This window comes from Neodiprion fabricii, chromosome 6 (assembly GCF_021155785.1).
Source record: "Neodiprion fabricii isolate iyNeoFabr1 chromosome 6, iyNeoFabr1.1, whole genome shotgun sequence".
NCBI classification, from domain to species: domain Eukaryota; kingdom Metazoa; phylum Arthropoda; class Insecta; order Hymenoptera; family Diprionidae; genus Neodiprion; species Neodiprion fabricii.
This window is the reverse complement of record NC_060244.1, coordinates 13,040,546-13,056,665: the sequence shown is the minus strand read 5'-3', so window position 1 is coordinate 13,056,665 and position 16,120 is coordinate 13,040,546. Positions and strand designations below refer to the sequence as shown.

At 40.9% G+C, this 16,120-nt stretch overlaps 1 protein-coding gene and 1 long non-coding RNA gene across 5 annotated transcripts in view; one reads left to right on the top strand and one right to left on the bottom strand.

The window, feature by feature from the left end:
- The window catches only part of LOC124185018 (dipeptidase 1-like), a 1,685,273-nt gene that overhangs the window by 662,754 nt on the left and 1,006,399 nt on the right, over positions 1–16,120 (bottom strand). For all 4 annotated transcript variants that reach the window (XM_046575303.1, XM_046575304.1, XM_046575306.1 and 1 more), the window contains exon 9: positions 6,016–6,192. In XM_046575303.1, the coding sequence (XP_046431259.1) occupies positions 6,016–6,192 (177 nt within the window). The remainder of the gene's footprint in view (positions 1–6,015; positions 6,193–16,120) is intronic.
- Positions 1–16,120, top strand: part of LOC124185031 — a 238,943-nt gene that overhangs the window by 94,642 nt on the left and 128,181 nt on the right. The window lies entirely within an intron of this gene.

The following is a 16,120-nucleotide window of genomic DNA, read 5'->3' as shown; positions in this document are numbered from 1 at the left end:
ACAGAGGAACGGAATCTTACAACTCGAAATTTGAATCGCCTATGACACGTTACGGAATCAAACTTTACTTCATGTACAGTAATTTAAAGGCTTCAATCTGTAAACGTTTCAATCGCACGCTGAAAGGTAAAACGTGGAAACGGTTCAGCATGCAAGGAAGCTACAAGTGGCTGGATATCTTATCTAATTTGGTTTCGGCTTTCAACAACGCCAAACACCGAACCATACGAATGAAACCGTCGAATGTCACCGTCGCAAACGAGAGGCTGTTATTACGTCAGGCGTACGGAGAGCTTTAAGCGATACCTACCATATCGGCAAAATTCAAATCCGGCGACAAAGTTCAAATCAGCAAATTCAAAAATGTTTTCAAGAAAGGTTACACTCCCAATTGGACGACTGGAATATTCACGATAAGTCGAGTGAAAAATACTCATCCTGTGACGTACAAGCTCAAAGACTACCGAGATCAACCCATCGCTGGTGGTTTCTACGAACAAAAGCTCCTCAAGGGTAAACATTCGGATATCTATCTGGTGGAGAAGGTGCTCAAGAAGCGTGGAAGAAAAATATACGTTAAATAGTTAGGTTTTGACATTACACACAACAGTTGGATAAACGAATCGGACATGTAACATTTGAATGGATGAATTTTTTTGTAAAAAACGTATGTGCCTCTTTATTCTATACCCGACACATAACAAGTATGCATCTTTATTTTTTAGACAAGCAACAGACATATGCATCGTTGTACAATTTTTCATATTTCGGAGCGTTCTTATTTACTATACTACATAATAATATTTCGTACATCATGGTACAGTTATAAATTACAAAGCTAAGGTGCAGGCTTGTAGCCCCACGGAAGCGCGTTTGATGTGTTTTAAAACACGATTCGCTTGTCGTCATTCCAGCTCAGTACCACTTTCTGCTGTTCTACGGCGTATACCTCGTGCTTTCGACTTGATATCAGATGCTGATTTGTAGACAAATTTTTACGGTTCAAAACACATTCTAAATAATCGTTGAAAGTTATTTTTCTTAACGCTGATCCTTTGACACCTTTGGCACGTTTATTGTCTGTCTCGTCTCCCAAGACTCGGATTGTGTACAATTCAGCTCCTAATCCTACAAATTTCAGCATTATTTTTCAGTTATTCTCATCTTTCATCAAGCCGAGAACTTTTTTGTTCGCTAGAGGCATTGCATAAACGTTGTCAAGTGGATAATCAGACGTATCGAATTTATGCAAGTCCTTCTTTATAGCTTTGTATATGTCGGGGACGGTAAAATTGTAAATCAAAATGTCGGTATGCGTATACAATAATTTTGCTCGGTTGCCAAATTTCTGCTTAATATAATTATAATGAAAATCGTAGATATATGTTTCAGCCAGATCCATGATGGAGAAACCTGCATCAAATGGTTTATTCAACTTGACTTCCGTCTTACTCATTTCGACAATTATTATATCCTTGTCGAAAACGGTGCAGCTGTGAAAATTGGGTTTGGCTATAGTAGCTCTGGCACCGTATCTTTCATCCCATTCCGCAATCAGCCTGACATCTCTATACTTCCTAACATTTTTCATTGTTCTGCCAAAAACTGCGTTGTTCATCAGTTTGTACAAATTTTCCTCGAATTCGTTGTGAGAATTTTTGCGCAAATCGGTATTCAAATCTATGTATTTTTTGAGCCTCGGGGTTCGTCTGAATTTGAGAACTCTGTGAATTTTGAGTAATCTTAAGCCTAATTGTAAGCATAGTTTCAAAACGCTATAGGGAACAGCGTGGTTTTTCTTCGAAAGTAGCGTGGGCGTCAATTTCGGTTGCTTACTATTCGAGATCGGAGATATATAGTGCTCTGGACACAGTGGTAAATCCTTATGAATTTCATGCAGTTCCTCAGGATATTCCTAATCCACCTCGAGTATGTAACCAAACTCGGCATCGTTCGAGATGGTAAGAACGTCGCATTGTCCGAAGTCTGATACCCATCCGAAGAAACTGTATAGCAGAGCAAAGCTCATAGCAGCACCGTACAAATTATTAACGTCAAAGTACATGAGATAAGATTCTTCGACCCCAGGATCGAATTCCTCCCCCATGTACCTGTTGTTAGCCTTTGCGTATCTGCTCGAGCACTGTGACACACCACCACGAATACGTTTTTCGATAAACATAACCATATCTATGTTAGTGAGAAGCTCGAGCTCGATGTCGGTACACTTTAACATCGCATCAAACGACAGACCGGGCGCGGTGTAATAATGTAACGGGTCCAGGTTGTACGTTGTCCAACAGCTCTATCGAAAGTTTTGATAAATGTCGGCTAGTAAAAACACGTCCGTCTGAAAATACAAGTTCGAATACTCTCCGAAAAATTAAACGTTGAAAGTTTGCCAAACTTCACATGCATGTGCATAGTCGTCGTCTGATATATCCCGAACATTTAATTTTGAGTAAAATTGTTGTTTTGATGGTAGCCGTCTGTCCTCGATCTTCTCCCAACTGTCTATGTATTCGTACGGGAACACTCCTTTTCTGGTCAATAACTGAAATTTATCTGAGCTACGATTAAATTTTCGGGTGATTGATTTCTGATCATCACCGAGATACGTTGCTTATTTCTCAAGACTACTGCGCATGAAACGGTACGAATCTACGAATCTAAACTTTATATCTGTCCCCTCGACATATTTTATAAAAGCAGTGTACTCTGCTTTGTTTATGGGTAGAAGCTCAATTGTGCCTTCGAATGATGTAGCCAGTGCTTCGATCAGAAAATGTGAATCTTACCCGACAGATTGTGGAATATCATCGGGATAGAATGCGAATTTTGGTAATTCAGATTGCAACCTCGATGAGGAGCACCACGGTACTTTTCCGTGAAATGGCAGTGATTACGATGTTTCACGTCTGGGAGTGTAAACGGTTTTTCACAAATGTGACACACTGTTGTTACATGAAATTCGTTTATTTGATTGAAATTGAGCAGTCCCATCGGTACAACAGTTTCGAAATAAACTTCTAACGAATGTGCCAATTCCGCTAACTTATTCACAAACCATTGAATGCAAGTCTCCACGATTAATCTCAAATTTAGAAATTGAATCGTCGAACGCACAGTGTAGATAATGAGCTATACTATACGGAAGATGATTCTGATAAATTGTTCTTGTACTCATCTTTTTGAGCGTAGGTTCCAGTAAACATTCGAGATCCGCGTAAATGCAGAATGGAACGGTTTCTTTGTGCTTAAAATTTTTAAATTTCAGTATTTTCTTCTCCTCCATAGGTGGAATAAGTTTTGTTTTGTTTAAATTCATGCAATCTACATTGTGCTTTGTCAAACACTTCTCAGAATGAAAGTGACTCAAACATCTATCGCACAACCAAGTACGACCATTACGTTCAGAAATTTGAAAACTCATTAATCGAGACAAATTTCGAATACAAGTAAAATGAAAGATTCTATTTTTTTCATAATTTTCTATATCAACATCATCATCGTCATCGTCAGTGATTTCAGTTCAAATCGCTGAAAGATGAATTCAAGGTTCATCAGACTTATTCTGACTCAGGTGAATCGGTACTATTTCACTTTTTTTCCGATCACCTTGGTCCATACCATAAACGTTAATTAAATGGCCGTTAAGCTCCTCAAATTTTGAAGTGGTGTTTTTGTCTAGAGACATAGGAAACCTCATACCATTATACCGCAGTACTGAGCTGAAATGCGGGTACGAGCTGGTCGCATTGGGATTGTTGTTGTCGGCTGGGAACAGAGCTGCGGTGACCGACCAAAGAAAGCAGTAAGAGTCGTTGTTTCTGATGACTACCACAGCCTTCTTATCACTGATATGCTTAGGTAACGGGGTATATGTGAACACACCGCCTCGTAGTAGCACGTACTTGTTGATATTCACAGTCAAATTGATTATTCCAGTCAGCGACCAGCCTGAATCCTTTTCCTGGAAATCTTCCACCTTTTTCAACAAACGCTCCATCGCTTTTTCGATGAACCATTCGTTGATGTCCGTTGTCCGGAGAATAATTTCATTTCTCGTATTAAAAAATTTGATCTCTTCCACTGTGCGATCATCTTTTCTAACTTTAAATTTACAAGCCAGGATAACGTTGGCTTTCAAGCTCATGTCTTTCTTCAGAGCGTTTTTTAGTCTCGTCGCAGCTAGTACCTTTGCGTATTCTAGGAATCTCTCCACATCTTTATGCTTCAAATTGACGATGGATCCAGTTCGAATTCTTCCCTCGAAAGCTGATTCCAAATCTTCCCAGTGAACTCGATCGCTTCTTCTTACTTCCTGCGTACCTCCACCCGTTTTCTGAAGACGTTTGAGATTTTCCGCGAGCGCTTTCAAGAGTCCGATCGTTGTGATAATTCTCATCTTTTCTCCAATCGATGAAGCCTTTCGCAAAATTTTGTTCAGAAGCCGAATATTTTGACTTTCGAATTTCATCCATTTCTGAATCTCTGCTGTTGATGATGATTTGTCCAAGACTTTGTACGCCGATTCCATAATATCGATCAATCTCAGACCCTTCTTGGATTCCATCTTGAGCTTTTTCCTCACGTACACTTGACAAGTTGAGACCTAATGATCATTTGCAGTGATGAGCGTCCTTTCCATAGGGCAGCTGTACGTATGTTTGTGTATGCGCGCGCACCCTTTAACATTTCCAGAGCGATAGTAACCCAACGCCGATGATCCATGGCTCTGAATGTACCGCGGCCATCGGTCGATCTTGCACTCTGGTCTTGACTGAACCCGTTCAAAATTTATCGTTGAGTTTACATGACAGTTACAAGCCAAAAAATATGTCACGTGGTTGATATCAAACCGGCATCCGAGTAAGTGAAATACAATTCTCAGAACCATCAATTTTGGAATGTCGCGTGGTTGATAACGTGGGAAAGGAATGTGAGGTGGTTGATGGTACACGTCAGCGATATCCGAGTGGATAAAAAAACCATTCTCGGAACTATCAATTTTGGAATGTCACGTGGTTGATAACGTGGGAAAAAAATGTAGGGGTGGTTGATGTTACACATCAGCAGTCCTACCGTGGGAAAGGAATTTGGAGTGGTTAATGTTACACATCAGCAGTCCTTTCGTGGGAAAAGAATGCGGGACGGTAAAAAAGTTCTCGCCCCCGCTGCACCCTCTATCGTTGGCAGACGAGCACTCCATAAAGACTTTGACCTCCGGTCGGTAAGATTGTCGGTATAACAGCATGATTTTGACTTTTGACCGATAAGAATTGTTGGTAAAGCAGTGCGATTTTCACCGTCGACCGATTCAACTGTCCGTAAGGTTGCACGGTTTTGACCTCAAGTCGGTACAGCAGACTGTGACGTCATCGCGGTAAAGGGTTTGAGTCTGGGGAGAATGCCGGTAAGTGTCGGTAACAGGAATCTGTAAGTAGAACTCTCATAGATATACTACTCTGGATAGTTCAGAGCGGTACCCAATTACAAAACAAATATTCCTAAAATATAACAGTCTGCTTTCGAGTTCCACCCCAGTAGAGCGTGCATCTAGCGCTGGAGGACAAAGCCTGATGCCGCGAAGAAACAAGTTGACCGACGACAATTTCGAATGTCTGCTGTTCTTGAAATATAATAACCTAGTAGTGTAAAATATGTAACGTTCAAAATTTCACAAATTTAATAAACGATGAGCTCAATATGAAGTAATGTGTTCGTCTGGTCTATAATTTTGTCCATATTTTTCAGATTGCTTTCATAGTTCCCATAAAAAAAGTACCTAAGTACCTGGATACAGGTACATCTTGAAAACCTGTACCTGTACCTAGGTACTAAAAATCAAGTACTTTTTACAACACTGGTTGTACATCATCATACATTTTACAGATCTTTCGACTCTTTCTTCCGAAGATCCTATATTCTGGTGACGGAAATTTTTGAATAAAGTCGAATTCCGTTTACTGGTAGAGTATTATAAAACATCAATATTGTGCCTTCAAAACTCACCAAACTCCGAAGGACGTCGTCAGGCACATTTCTGGTTGAGTTGCATAGGGCCCTTGCTGCGCTGTGAGAAAATATCACTGGAGCTCTGGTCGTTTGTAATGCAGCTTTCATGGTTTTCGTCGAGACATGAGACAAATCAACCAGCATCCCTAGTCTGTTCAGTTCTTTCACAACAGCCTGTAATACGTCATAACCAAGTTTTATGCAGTGCTGATAGATATAGGGTTATTTGCATAAATTGAATCAATATAAATTTATTGAATGTAATTTTAATTGATTCCATTTCTTAAAATTTGAATTTTTGAATGAATAGCTATTTTGTCAAGTTGTTTGTTATTCAAATGATTGATTTGCAACGTTACAACCGTGGACGCGGCTGACCATATTAGGCTACCGATTTACATGTGGTAAGGGTAAGCTGAAAAATTGTGTGGGATCTCCTTATAATAAAAAAATATTTGTTTATTTTTAATAAACTTTTATCATGCCGTATGATACATTGATCGAACTGTATTGCTCAAAATAACAGCGCTGGTCGTACGCGCGCTCAACCTTCTTCTCTCACACATAGAACAAATACATAAAACTTATTGTAACATTCGCCGTGTTTCTATACTTTCTAATTCTTCCTTCTTATTTATTCATTTGGCTCTTTCATCCCTAATTCTTGGCACAAAAATTTGAAACGTTACTTTGATACTGCTTTAGTGAATATATCTGCCTGTTGGTGTTCGGTTGGCACATATTCCAAAATAATTTCACCAACTTCAAAGTTTTCTGTGATGTAACGGTATCAGTTATCGATATGCTCGGTTCTTTTGCGAAATGCAGGGTTCCGACTCAGTCCAATAGTACTCTGATTAACGAAAAATTGTGTCGTAAGTTGATTACATCGATACCCGAGCTCATTTCATAATTTTCTCGACCAAGTCGCTTCCTTGGTAGCAGCTGCTGCTGCTACAGATTCAGTCTCAGTTGTGCTCAGCGTTATTACATATTTTCTGACGCTGCACATTCTTAGTGATCGGACTACATACAAATCTAAACAGATAGCCTGTAGTAGACCATCTTGTATTAATATAGCTCGCGTAGCCCGCATCTTAATATCCTGCAAGATTGGAAACTCTTTCATCATCTGTATACTTGATTTCAAAACTAGCATTTTCTTTTTATTCTTATGAAGTATTTTAAAGGCTTGCCAATGGATGTGGTTATCACGACTGACACATTAGCTTACATTATTTACAGCGAATAGAAAGTTTTCGTCTCTTGAGCACCCGATGTAAGAATGTATGTGGATGAAATTATTTACAGCATAGGATAAACGTTATCATTGCAATTTTAAATCAGGACAGGAAACAGTCGCGAAAAGTGATAATGAATCGTCTGCTTCGCTATGAGATGTTGCTCTGAGCTGTTTCACTGTCTTTGACAGGACTCACAAGGAAATCGACTGAGGTATTCCTCTCGAATTCGACCATTTGAGGATATGTTATTCTTCGTCGAAATCTGAGCGACACGTATTTTTTTAATTTTTTTTTATAGGCGATAAAACGGTTTAGAGGGGTGAAATCAACCCCGAAAGTTGGGCATCCTGAGTGGTTGTTTTATAGTTTCGCATACTTCCAGTTAAGATATTTGAATGAAACCAATTAAAGAATAATTCTTACAGCGAATAATGAAGAATGCATTTCGTTCAGTTACGACGGGGTTGAATAGTCAAAAATTATAGGAGTTGAAAGTTCTAAAATTTTTACAACTAAAAAACTCATGTTCGGACTTTAATGACATTAATTGCATTTGAAACAGCAGAAAAAAGTATGGGATACGTGTTTTTGCGTTTTTCGAAATGACGTCACTTGGGGGAAAAACTACCCTTATACACGTGCCATTCCGATTAGAATCGCACTATTTTGCTTTAATCCGTCTTATTTAACATTAGAAAGTCCTTTCTAAGCAACAATTTGGGAGCTTCTTCGTCTCAATACATTTCGTCAGCATTTATAACAAAAACCACTCCGACAAAGTGCCAAACGGTTTCTGGCATAGTTTTTTTTACGATCGTGAAATGTTCTGGAGCCCGGTACTTTCGTAATTTGTGAGGTTACTGGAATCGGTTGCGATCTTACAATCTTGGAATCAAAATCGCTAATGTTGTAAACATTTAGGCCTTTGGTTATTATTTTTTTCCAAAACATTGAAAGAAGTCAGAAAGTTAACATGCAATGGCTTGTATACCATTGAAGAAATGAAAGTTATCTTGTGACGCAAAAGCACTAAAACAATTACATTTTGTTTCGGCGAAGTTCCAAATTCATCTCCCTGTTGCGACGTATCATGCGAAACATATGATGAAAATGAATCAGTTTTTCTGGTTAACTAGCGCTTAAAAACGCGAAGTGGTGTGTTTGCATAAGTTGTTTGTGGTTTATATGTAATTGAGAATTTGAAAGTGCAAGGGTTCGTTTCCATAACAAAGATGAAGATCGATCCTTTCAACGTTATACAGTTACTTATGACAAATTTCAAGCGATAAATATTGCTCAAATGCGCGTAAACAATGAGGAAATACAGTTGAAAAACCATTTTGAAACTATATTGTTAAATGCAATAGAGAAATATATTGGCATTGAGATGGAGGAAGAAAATTCCCTGTACTTTGCAGAACCGAATGAAAATATACCAAAATGAACCAAAATCGTCACCAGACGCATGCAGAAGCAATGACAAAAACTTATCATACGAACACAAGTCAAGAGCAGTTCATTATTGCAGGTTTAAAAAAATGAACATCGATAGTGTCCGCCAGAAGTTCAAAAAAGAAAATCTGTTCGCCAATTACGTCGCTGGCCTCATTATTTGAATAAGGGCGGAATATACAAGGAAAAAATAGCTAGAATTTGTGTCGACACATGGCGGAACTTCAAATTCGCTGTTCATGCTGGATTACCAGTGCACGATAATGATTTACGAAGATAGGCACTACAAGCCCAAAAAGAAATAGGCTATGAACACTTTCGGTTTAAAACATCTGAACATTGGGTGAATTCATTCGAAATTGCCCATTGTATCATATCGAGGAAAATTAATAAATTGATCACCAAAAAACTATCGAAAATACCGAAAGTTTCAGGGAACAATTTCTACAAGGACGAAGGAAGGAGGAAGCAAAATGAAAAAATATACGGTTTATCGAATGTGTATAATTCAGATGAAAGTGGTTTCGAATTGGGGATGCATTCTGGAAGAACTTTAGCAGTCGAAGGAGAAAATAAGGTGGAATGTCGAGTGCAGTCAGTTGCTTCTACGACGAATAGTTACACAATTAATCCAACTGTATCAGATGTAGGAATACTTCTTTACCCACTTTTTGTTGTTCTAAAAGAACCAAGTGGTATGTTTAGTGCAATTGTGCAACAGACATTGTTTAGACCAGGTGATGTGTACATAGAAGTATCGAAGTCCGGTAAACTTACTTCAGGTGTAAACGGGTTATAAATTCCGTGATTATTCGCTTATGGAAATGAAAAAGTAGTGTGTACAGTAGTATCATATTATTTTCTTTTCAGAACATTATCACATTTTTGACATTTATGGTTTCAGGGTATGGAAAAATTTTGTCAGACATTTCTGTGACAATATTTTATTGATGAATTATGATCTAAATTTGCATCTGAGATATAACATTATTGAATTGCAATTTTTGACTCACAATCAATTATCATTTCCACGATATGTCAACCTTTTCAAGTTTTCTTGGTTTAAGAGTGGTTACGCAGAAGTGAAGCCACAAAGATTCGAAAATCCTGTGGACTTCGATTTCGAAGAAACTTAATCCTCACATTGTGAAATTTCAGGATGTGATAATATTGCGATTAATCATTGTTCCTTATGCCAGAAGTCCGTATGTTCTCATCATTCTTCCGACGATCACCGTTATTGCAGTACTTATAATGAGTAATGCAATGCACATTCCTTGGAATACGGAAATATGTGACAGTAAATAAGAAATTATTGTTATAATTCATTATATTGTTTGGTTTGTAGTAAGTCGAGATTTGTATTCATCGCTGTACAATAATATGCACTTGACGGTCGACGGATAGCGAAGAAATCAAACCGGAAAAAGAGAGAGAAAATTAGACTATAGACTTGGAGCTGAACTGACGTGGTCAGTTTGATGAAATAAAATACATCCCCATTTTCCTCATTCATTGTATTCGTTTCATAAATCTAACAATATTATGAATAATAAATTTTCTCGGGAACTTGGACAGAATTGATCAGATTCAATTTATCAAAATTTGCAACGTTTCGTTGGTTTTATTTATTTTCCAACTTCATCAGGCAAGTTTTGAGGTTAAATCGTCGTTAAAATCCTCTGGTCCATAACATCCAGTCAAAATTATGTTTAAATAAGACTAGACAGATATATACATTTTTGTTTTTTTGATAAAATTATAAACTCATTGTGCCAATAAATTAATTTGAATAAAATAAAATGGACAAATATGATGATGGACAAATACACATGTCAAACGTAGTGACTCTTAAATCACAGACTGTCTTGAATCTGATCAATTCTGTCCAAGTTCCCGAGAAAATTTATTATTCATTACATTTAACATGGATGAGAACCAAGATTTGGATTTTAACAATATTATACTTCTATAATTTGGTGACATCTACTATGTGATGATTCCAAAGTTGCAAGATCAGAATCAATAATATCAATTGATGCTCGACTGCGCATAATGACTGCACCTATTGGACCGGCCGCCTGAAATTCAGATCCAAGTTCAAATAGCGGCGAGAGCGGTGGGGACAAGCTATTTTAATTTTTTGACTTCTAATCTTTTTTACGAGCCAGTCAATCAGAAAAACTGATTTATTTTTATCATATGTCTCCCATGATACGTCGCAACACGCGGATAAAATTAGAACTTTGCCGAAACAACATGTAATTGTTTTGGTGCTTCTGCGTCACAAGATAACTTCCATTCCTTCAATGGTATACAAGACGATCCATGCTAACTTTCCGATTTCTTACAACGTTTTGGAAAAAAATAATAACCAAAGTCCTAAATGTTTATAGCATTAGCCATGTTGATTCCAAAAATTATAAGATCGCAATCAATTCCAGTAACCTCACAAATACTGAAATACTGGGCTCCGGAAGATTTCACGATCGTGAAAGAAACTATGTGCCAGAAATCATTCGGCAATTTGTGGAAGTGGTTTTCGTAATGAATCGAATAAAATTTGGAATAAAATTTGGGAGCTCCTACATTGTTGCTTAGGAAGGACTTTCTAATGTTAAGTGAGACGAATTGAAGCAAAATAGTGCGATTCTAATGGGAATGGCACCTGTATAAGGGAAGTTCACCGCCTAAGTGTGGTTATTCCGAAAACCGCAGAAACACGTATCCCCTACTTTTTCGGCTGTTTCAAACGCAATTAATTTCATTGAAATCCAAACATTATTTTTTTAGTTGTCAAAATTGTTCAAATTTTAACTCCTATAATTTTCGTCTATTCAAGCCCGTCATAACCGAAAAAAATGCATTTTTCATTATTCGCTGTAAGAGTTATTCTTCAGTTGGTTTCATTTGAATATCTCATCTGAAAGTATGCGAAACTATGGAATAACAACTGAGGATGCTCAACTTTGGGAGCTGATTTCACCCCGTCAAACCGTTTTTCCGCAGTAGTGTATAAAGGACAGTTCGAATCCAGAGATGGCGGCGCTCCCCCCTAGCCCCGCCCCCCTGAATCCGCAGCGTTACCCCCCCCCCCCCCCCGCCCCTCCCCGTTGATCATTTTCGCGGTTTGCCGCAAGATGGCTATTTTCATAGGATTTGACACACACACACAAACACCCAAAATAATTTCTGTCGAGACTTGTTTGGCGCGGGAAAACCGCGCATAAATCGGATAGGATAAAAACCTGCCAGATCTATTGAAAAAATTCCTAGAAATGACCCCTGAAGGAAGGTTCAGAATGGCGTTTTGAATGCTTTTAACAATTTTTTTGTTTACGATCAATTACATGTAGTTTTCTTATTCTATTCTGAATTATCTTATTCTAAATTTTAACGAGTGAAATTATACATATTATTTTCAAATCCATATGAATAAAACATCTCATTATCCCAAAATTGACTCAAACCAATTTTTTTACAGTACTGTCATACAAAATGTAAATGTTATGAATTTTTACTTATGAAAAATATGTAATCAATAATTATGAATTTAGCGTGGTTTATTCCTCGAAATAATCCATTAAATCATTATCGTTTTCCTGTTCGCTAACATTATCATCATCATCATCATCAGCAACGCTATTTTCGACATCTATAATTATTACGATAGTTTCATTCGCCCGTTTTTCTACAATTATTTCCATACATATTTCACCGTAATTTATATAATGTTGGCTGTTTGGCCTCACTCGAGCAGCTCGCGCGTCCTCAACGAGATCCCGAAGCTCCTCCAGCGAGAACTCGCGTGTTGCTTCAAAAAAGCCTATAATTATCTGTTCCTCAGCCTCCTCATCCTCGCCCCAATCAACGATCGACCACTCATCGTCATCATCACTTGAATGAGATGGCATTTTTTTTCTTTTTATAATTAATTTGCGATGAAAAATCTGTAAAAAGAGCAAGCCGAGATAGAAAAAATGATGCTCATGCACTCATCATTTATATGCATAATACATCTCCAATCCGAAAAGTTTCCACCTATTCAAGATAAGTGATACGGCGGAGGTGTAGAAAATACTAGAATTTTATTTTAATGTAGTGCTACACACCAATCCTAGTTCGAATAATAACCATCATCGTCAGCTCTATCGATATCTCCCAGCATTTGATGAATTTAATCAATCTCATCCGGAAGCGAACCGATTATAATGCGTACGACTTCGCAACCGTCAAAATCATTATCAAACTCAATGCCCACTTCCCGTTCATTCACCTCCACGCACTCATCATCACCATCACCGCCCTTACGGACGCAACAGACCATCACAATACTGGTGGACAAACGAGATAGGCAAGCTGCGAAAAAGTTGCCTGGAAAAACGACGACGGGTTACGAGGGCTGGAGGAGGACCCGACAGGGAAACCCTTCAGGCCGAGTACAAGACGAAACGAAAACGACTGACGTACGCCATCAGAGACAGCCAGACGCGATGCTGGAAAAAGCTCTGCGAGGAGGTGGATCGCGACACCTGGGGTGCCGGTTACAAGATTGTGACCGGTAGGCTGGGGGCCCGGATCCCGCCAGAACTCCAGGATGCTGAAACCGCACGACGGATCGTCGACGGACTGTTCCCGACGCACCCGACGCGTACGGACGCGACGAACGACGACGAGACGGCGGCGCCCCTCGTCTTCACCGCCGAGGAGCTCGTCGGAGCGACCAAAGCGATGAAGAGGGGTAAGGCGCCAGGACCGGACGGGGTACCGGCGGAGGTTCTTCGGCTGATGGCGAGCCTGAGGCCGGAGATACTTCTCGACCTCTACAACACGTGCCTTACGACAGGGACATTCAGCGACCGGTGGAAGGTGGCGAGGTTGGTCCTTATCCCAAAGGGTAAGGGTGACCCCAGCACGCCGTCGGCCTACCGGCCGCTGAGCTTACTGGACACGACAGGGAAACTGTACGAACAGCTTCTGCGACCACGACTTACGGACGCGATACGGGACGACGGAGGCCTCTCTGACCAGCAGTTCAGCTTCCGGAGGGGTCGATCAACGATTGAAGCGATCCAAGAGGTGGTTGACTCCTTCCGGTCGACAGACAGACATTGCCACGCTGTGCGACCCGTCGCGCTGCTGGTGACACTTGACGTTTAGAACGCCTTCAATTAGGCCAGGTGGGTGGATATCCTAGGGTCGCTGAGAGGCGACTTCGGGGTCCCGCCTTACTTGCTCCGAGTTGTTGAAGACTACCTTCGGAACAGACGACTGACGTACGAAACGATCGAAGGCCAAGTGACGCGACAGATCACCGCGGGGGTCGATCAAGGTTCCATACTAGGACCCGACTTTTGGAACGGGATATACGATAGCCTGCTCAGACTGGAGCTCCCACTCAGCGTTAGCCTGGTCGCTTACGCTGACGACGTGGCGTCAGTGATAGTCGAACGAACTCCAGATCTGGCACAATACGCACTGAACCAGACAATGAGACGAGTCGGACGGTGGATGACTGACCACGGACTGCAACTCGCGACGGAAAAGACAGAACTGGTGCTTCTCACCAGGAGACGGATACCGGCAACATTACGCATGACGGTCGGGACGGACGAGATCGAGACCAGAGGGGAAGTCAAGTACCTGGGGGTGACCCTGGATACGAAGATGACCTTCTGGCCTCACATACGACGAACGGCTCAGAAGGCGGCTGAAAGAATAGCATCCCTAAGCCGCCTGATGGCAAACACGAACGGACCGAGACCAGGGAAACAGAGACTTTTGATGTCGACGGTGAACTCGATTCCCCTCTACGGTGCGGAGATCTGGGCAGACTCCCTATAGACTGAGAAATATTGTCACGCAATGACGACGGTACAGAGACGAAGCGCGTTGAGGATCGCTTGTTCCTATCGGACGGTCTCAGCCCAGGCCGTTCTGGTGGTGGCAGGCGTGATTCCCATAGACCTTCTCGCGTTCGAGCGCAAAAGGGTCTACGGAAGAGACGCGGACGTGACCCGACGGGACGCGTTAACGACGGAAAGAGACGCCACCATTCAGACGTGGCAGCAACGGTGGACGGAAGAAACGACGGGAAACTCGTTTATTGCCATCGTTCATTGCCGTCACTATCCGGTTTTTTTGGAACGATCCACACCGGGGAATTACACGGAGATAAGGAATGTTCAATAAGATTCTGCTTGAGTAGTTTATCAACTTGGGATTCGATTTCGTCTATGTGAATCTTGGGAAAACGGTATTGTTTGGTATGAATAGACGTATTGTCCGTGGTGGGGATAGTGTGATGAGATAAATTGGTGTGGCCTGATTTATCACCTGAGAGATAAAAGCGATAGTTAATTTCTGTTACAAGGTTGAACATAGATTGTTTTTCGGCGTTATTCAAATAATCAAGATGTAAGCTGCTCTTTAGGACGTCCAATCTTTCTGACCTACTGTCAGTCAAGAGCACTGTTGCGGCACCGGGACAGGGTGTACTGTCGTCAGGGATAGGAGGATCGGATTGCAGTTGCGCGAGGTCAGCGGACTGAATAGGGCAGGAGGGGGGATTATTCGTCGGTTGCGATGTACGCTTGGCGGCAGAAATAATGATGGAGTCGCTGAGGAGAGGGCCTGGGTGCGAAACGAGGGTTTTTGCGCGGGCATCGCTGTGGTGGTTACTCGGTGCAGTGGGCGTAGCGTTGGGCATGACTGTACTCAGTGGCTCGTCGAAGTCGTCTAGGGTTACCTTTGGGAGTCTTATCTCTACTGCAGATTCGTTACAATAGAACGCGTACGAGTAAGCGATGCCGTTCTGGTTTTTAACTAACGCTTCACCACATAGAACATTGTTGCCTAAATCGACGTGTTTAAAGGTAACCTACTTAAGTGTCTGGGTTCGCAACTATCAGTGAGATAGCTTTCACGGTACGGGCCTGTATTGTAATGACGCGCGTTTTTTCGGGCGCGGACGAGGGTTCATCGAATTTATCAAACTGGATTGTCAATGAGGATCCAAGCATGACCGAGTTTGAGTTGAAAGAAATAGTTGCTTTTTCTTTTCGTAAGAAGGGCTGACCTAAGATACCGTCGTGCGGAATCGGAAACGACTCAGGGACCAAGTGACAGGTATGGGATTTATTATTAAAACGGATTTCAGTTTCTGCAATAGTTTGCGTCTTTTTGACTGTTATACCAGTCAGCGTCAAACGTTCGTCGGTTGTTCGTCGTACGAGGGGCCTAACGGAACCTTCTTCGACCAAGTTGACGTCTGCACCGGGGTCGATAATAAATGTAGAGATTTTCATCGGCGCGGGGGTGTCGATCGAAATTAGTGAAGGGTCAGCTGAAGCTGTTTTGAGGATATGACTTGAAGATCGGAACGCTAATTGTTTGCATTGCTCGAG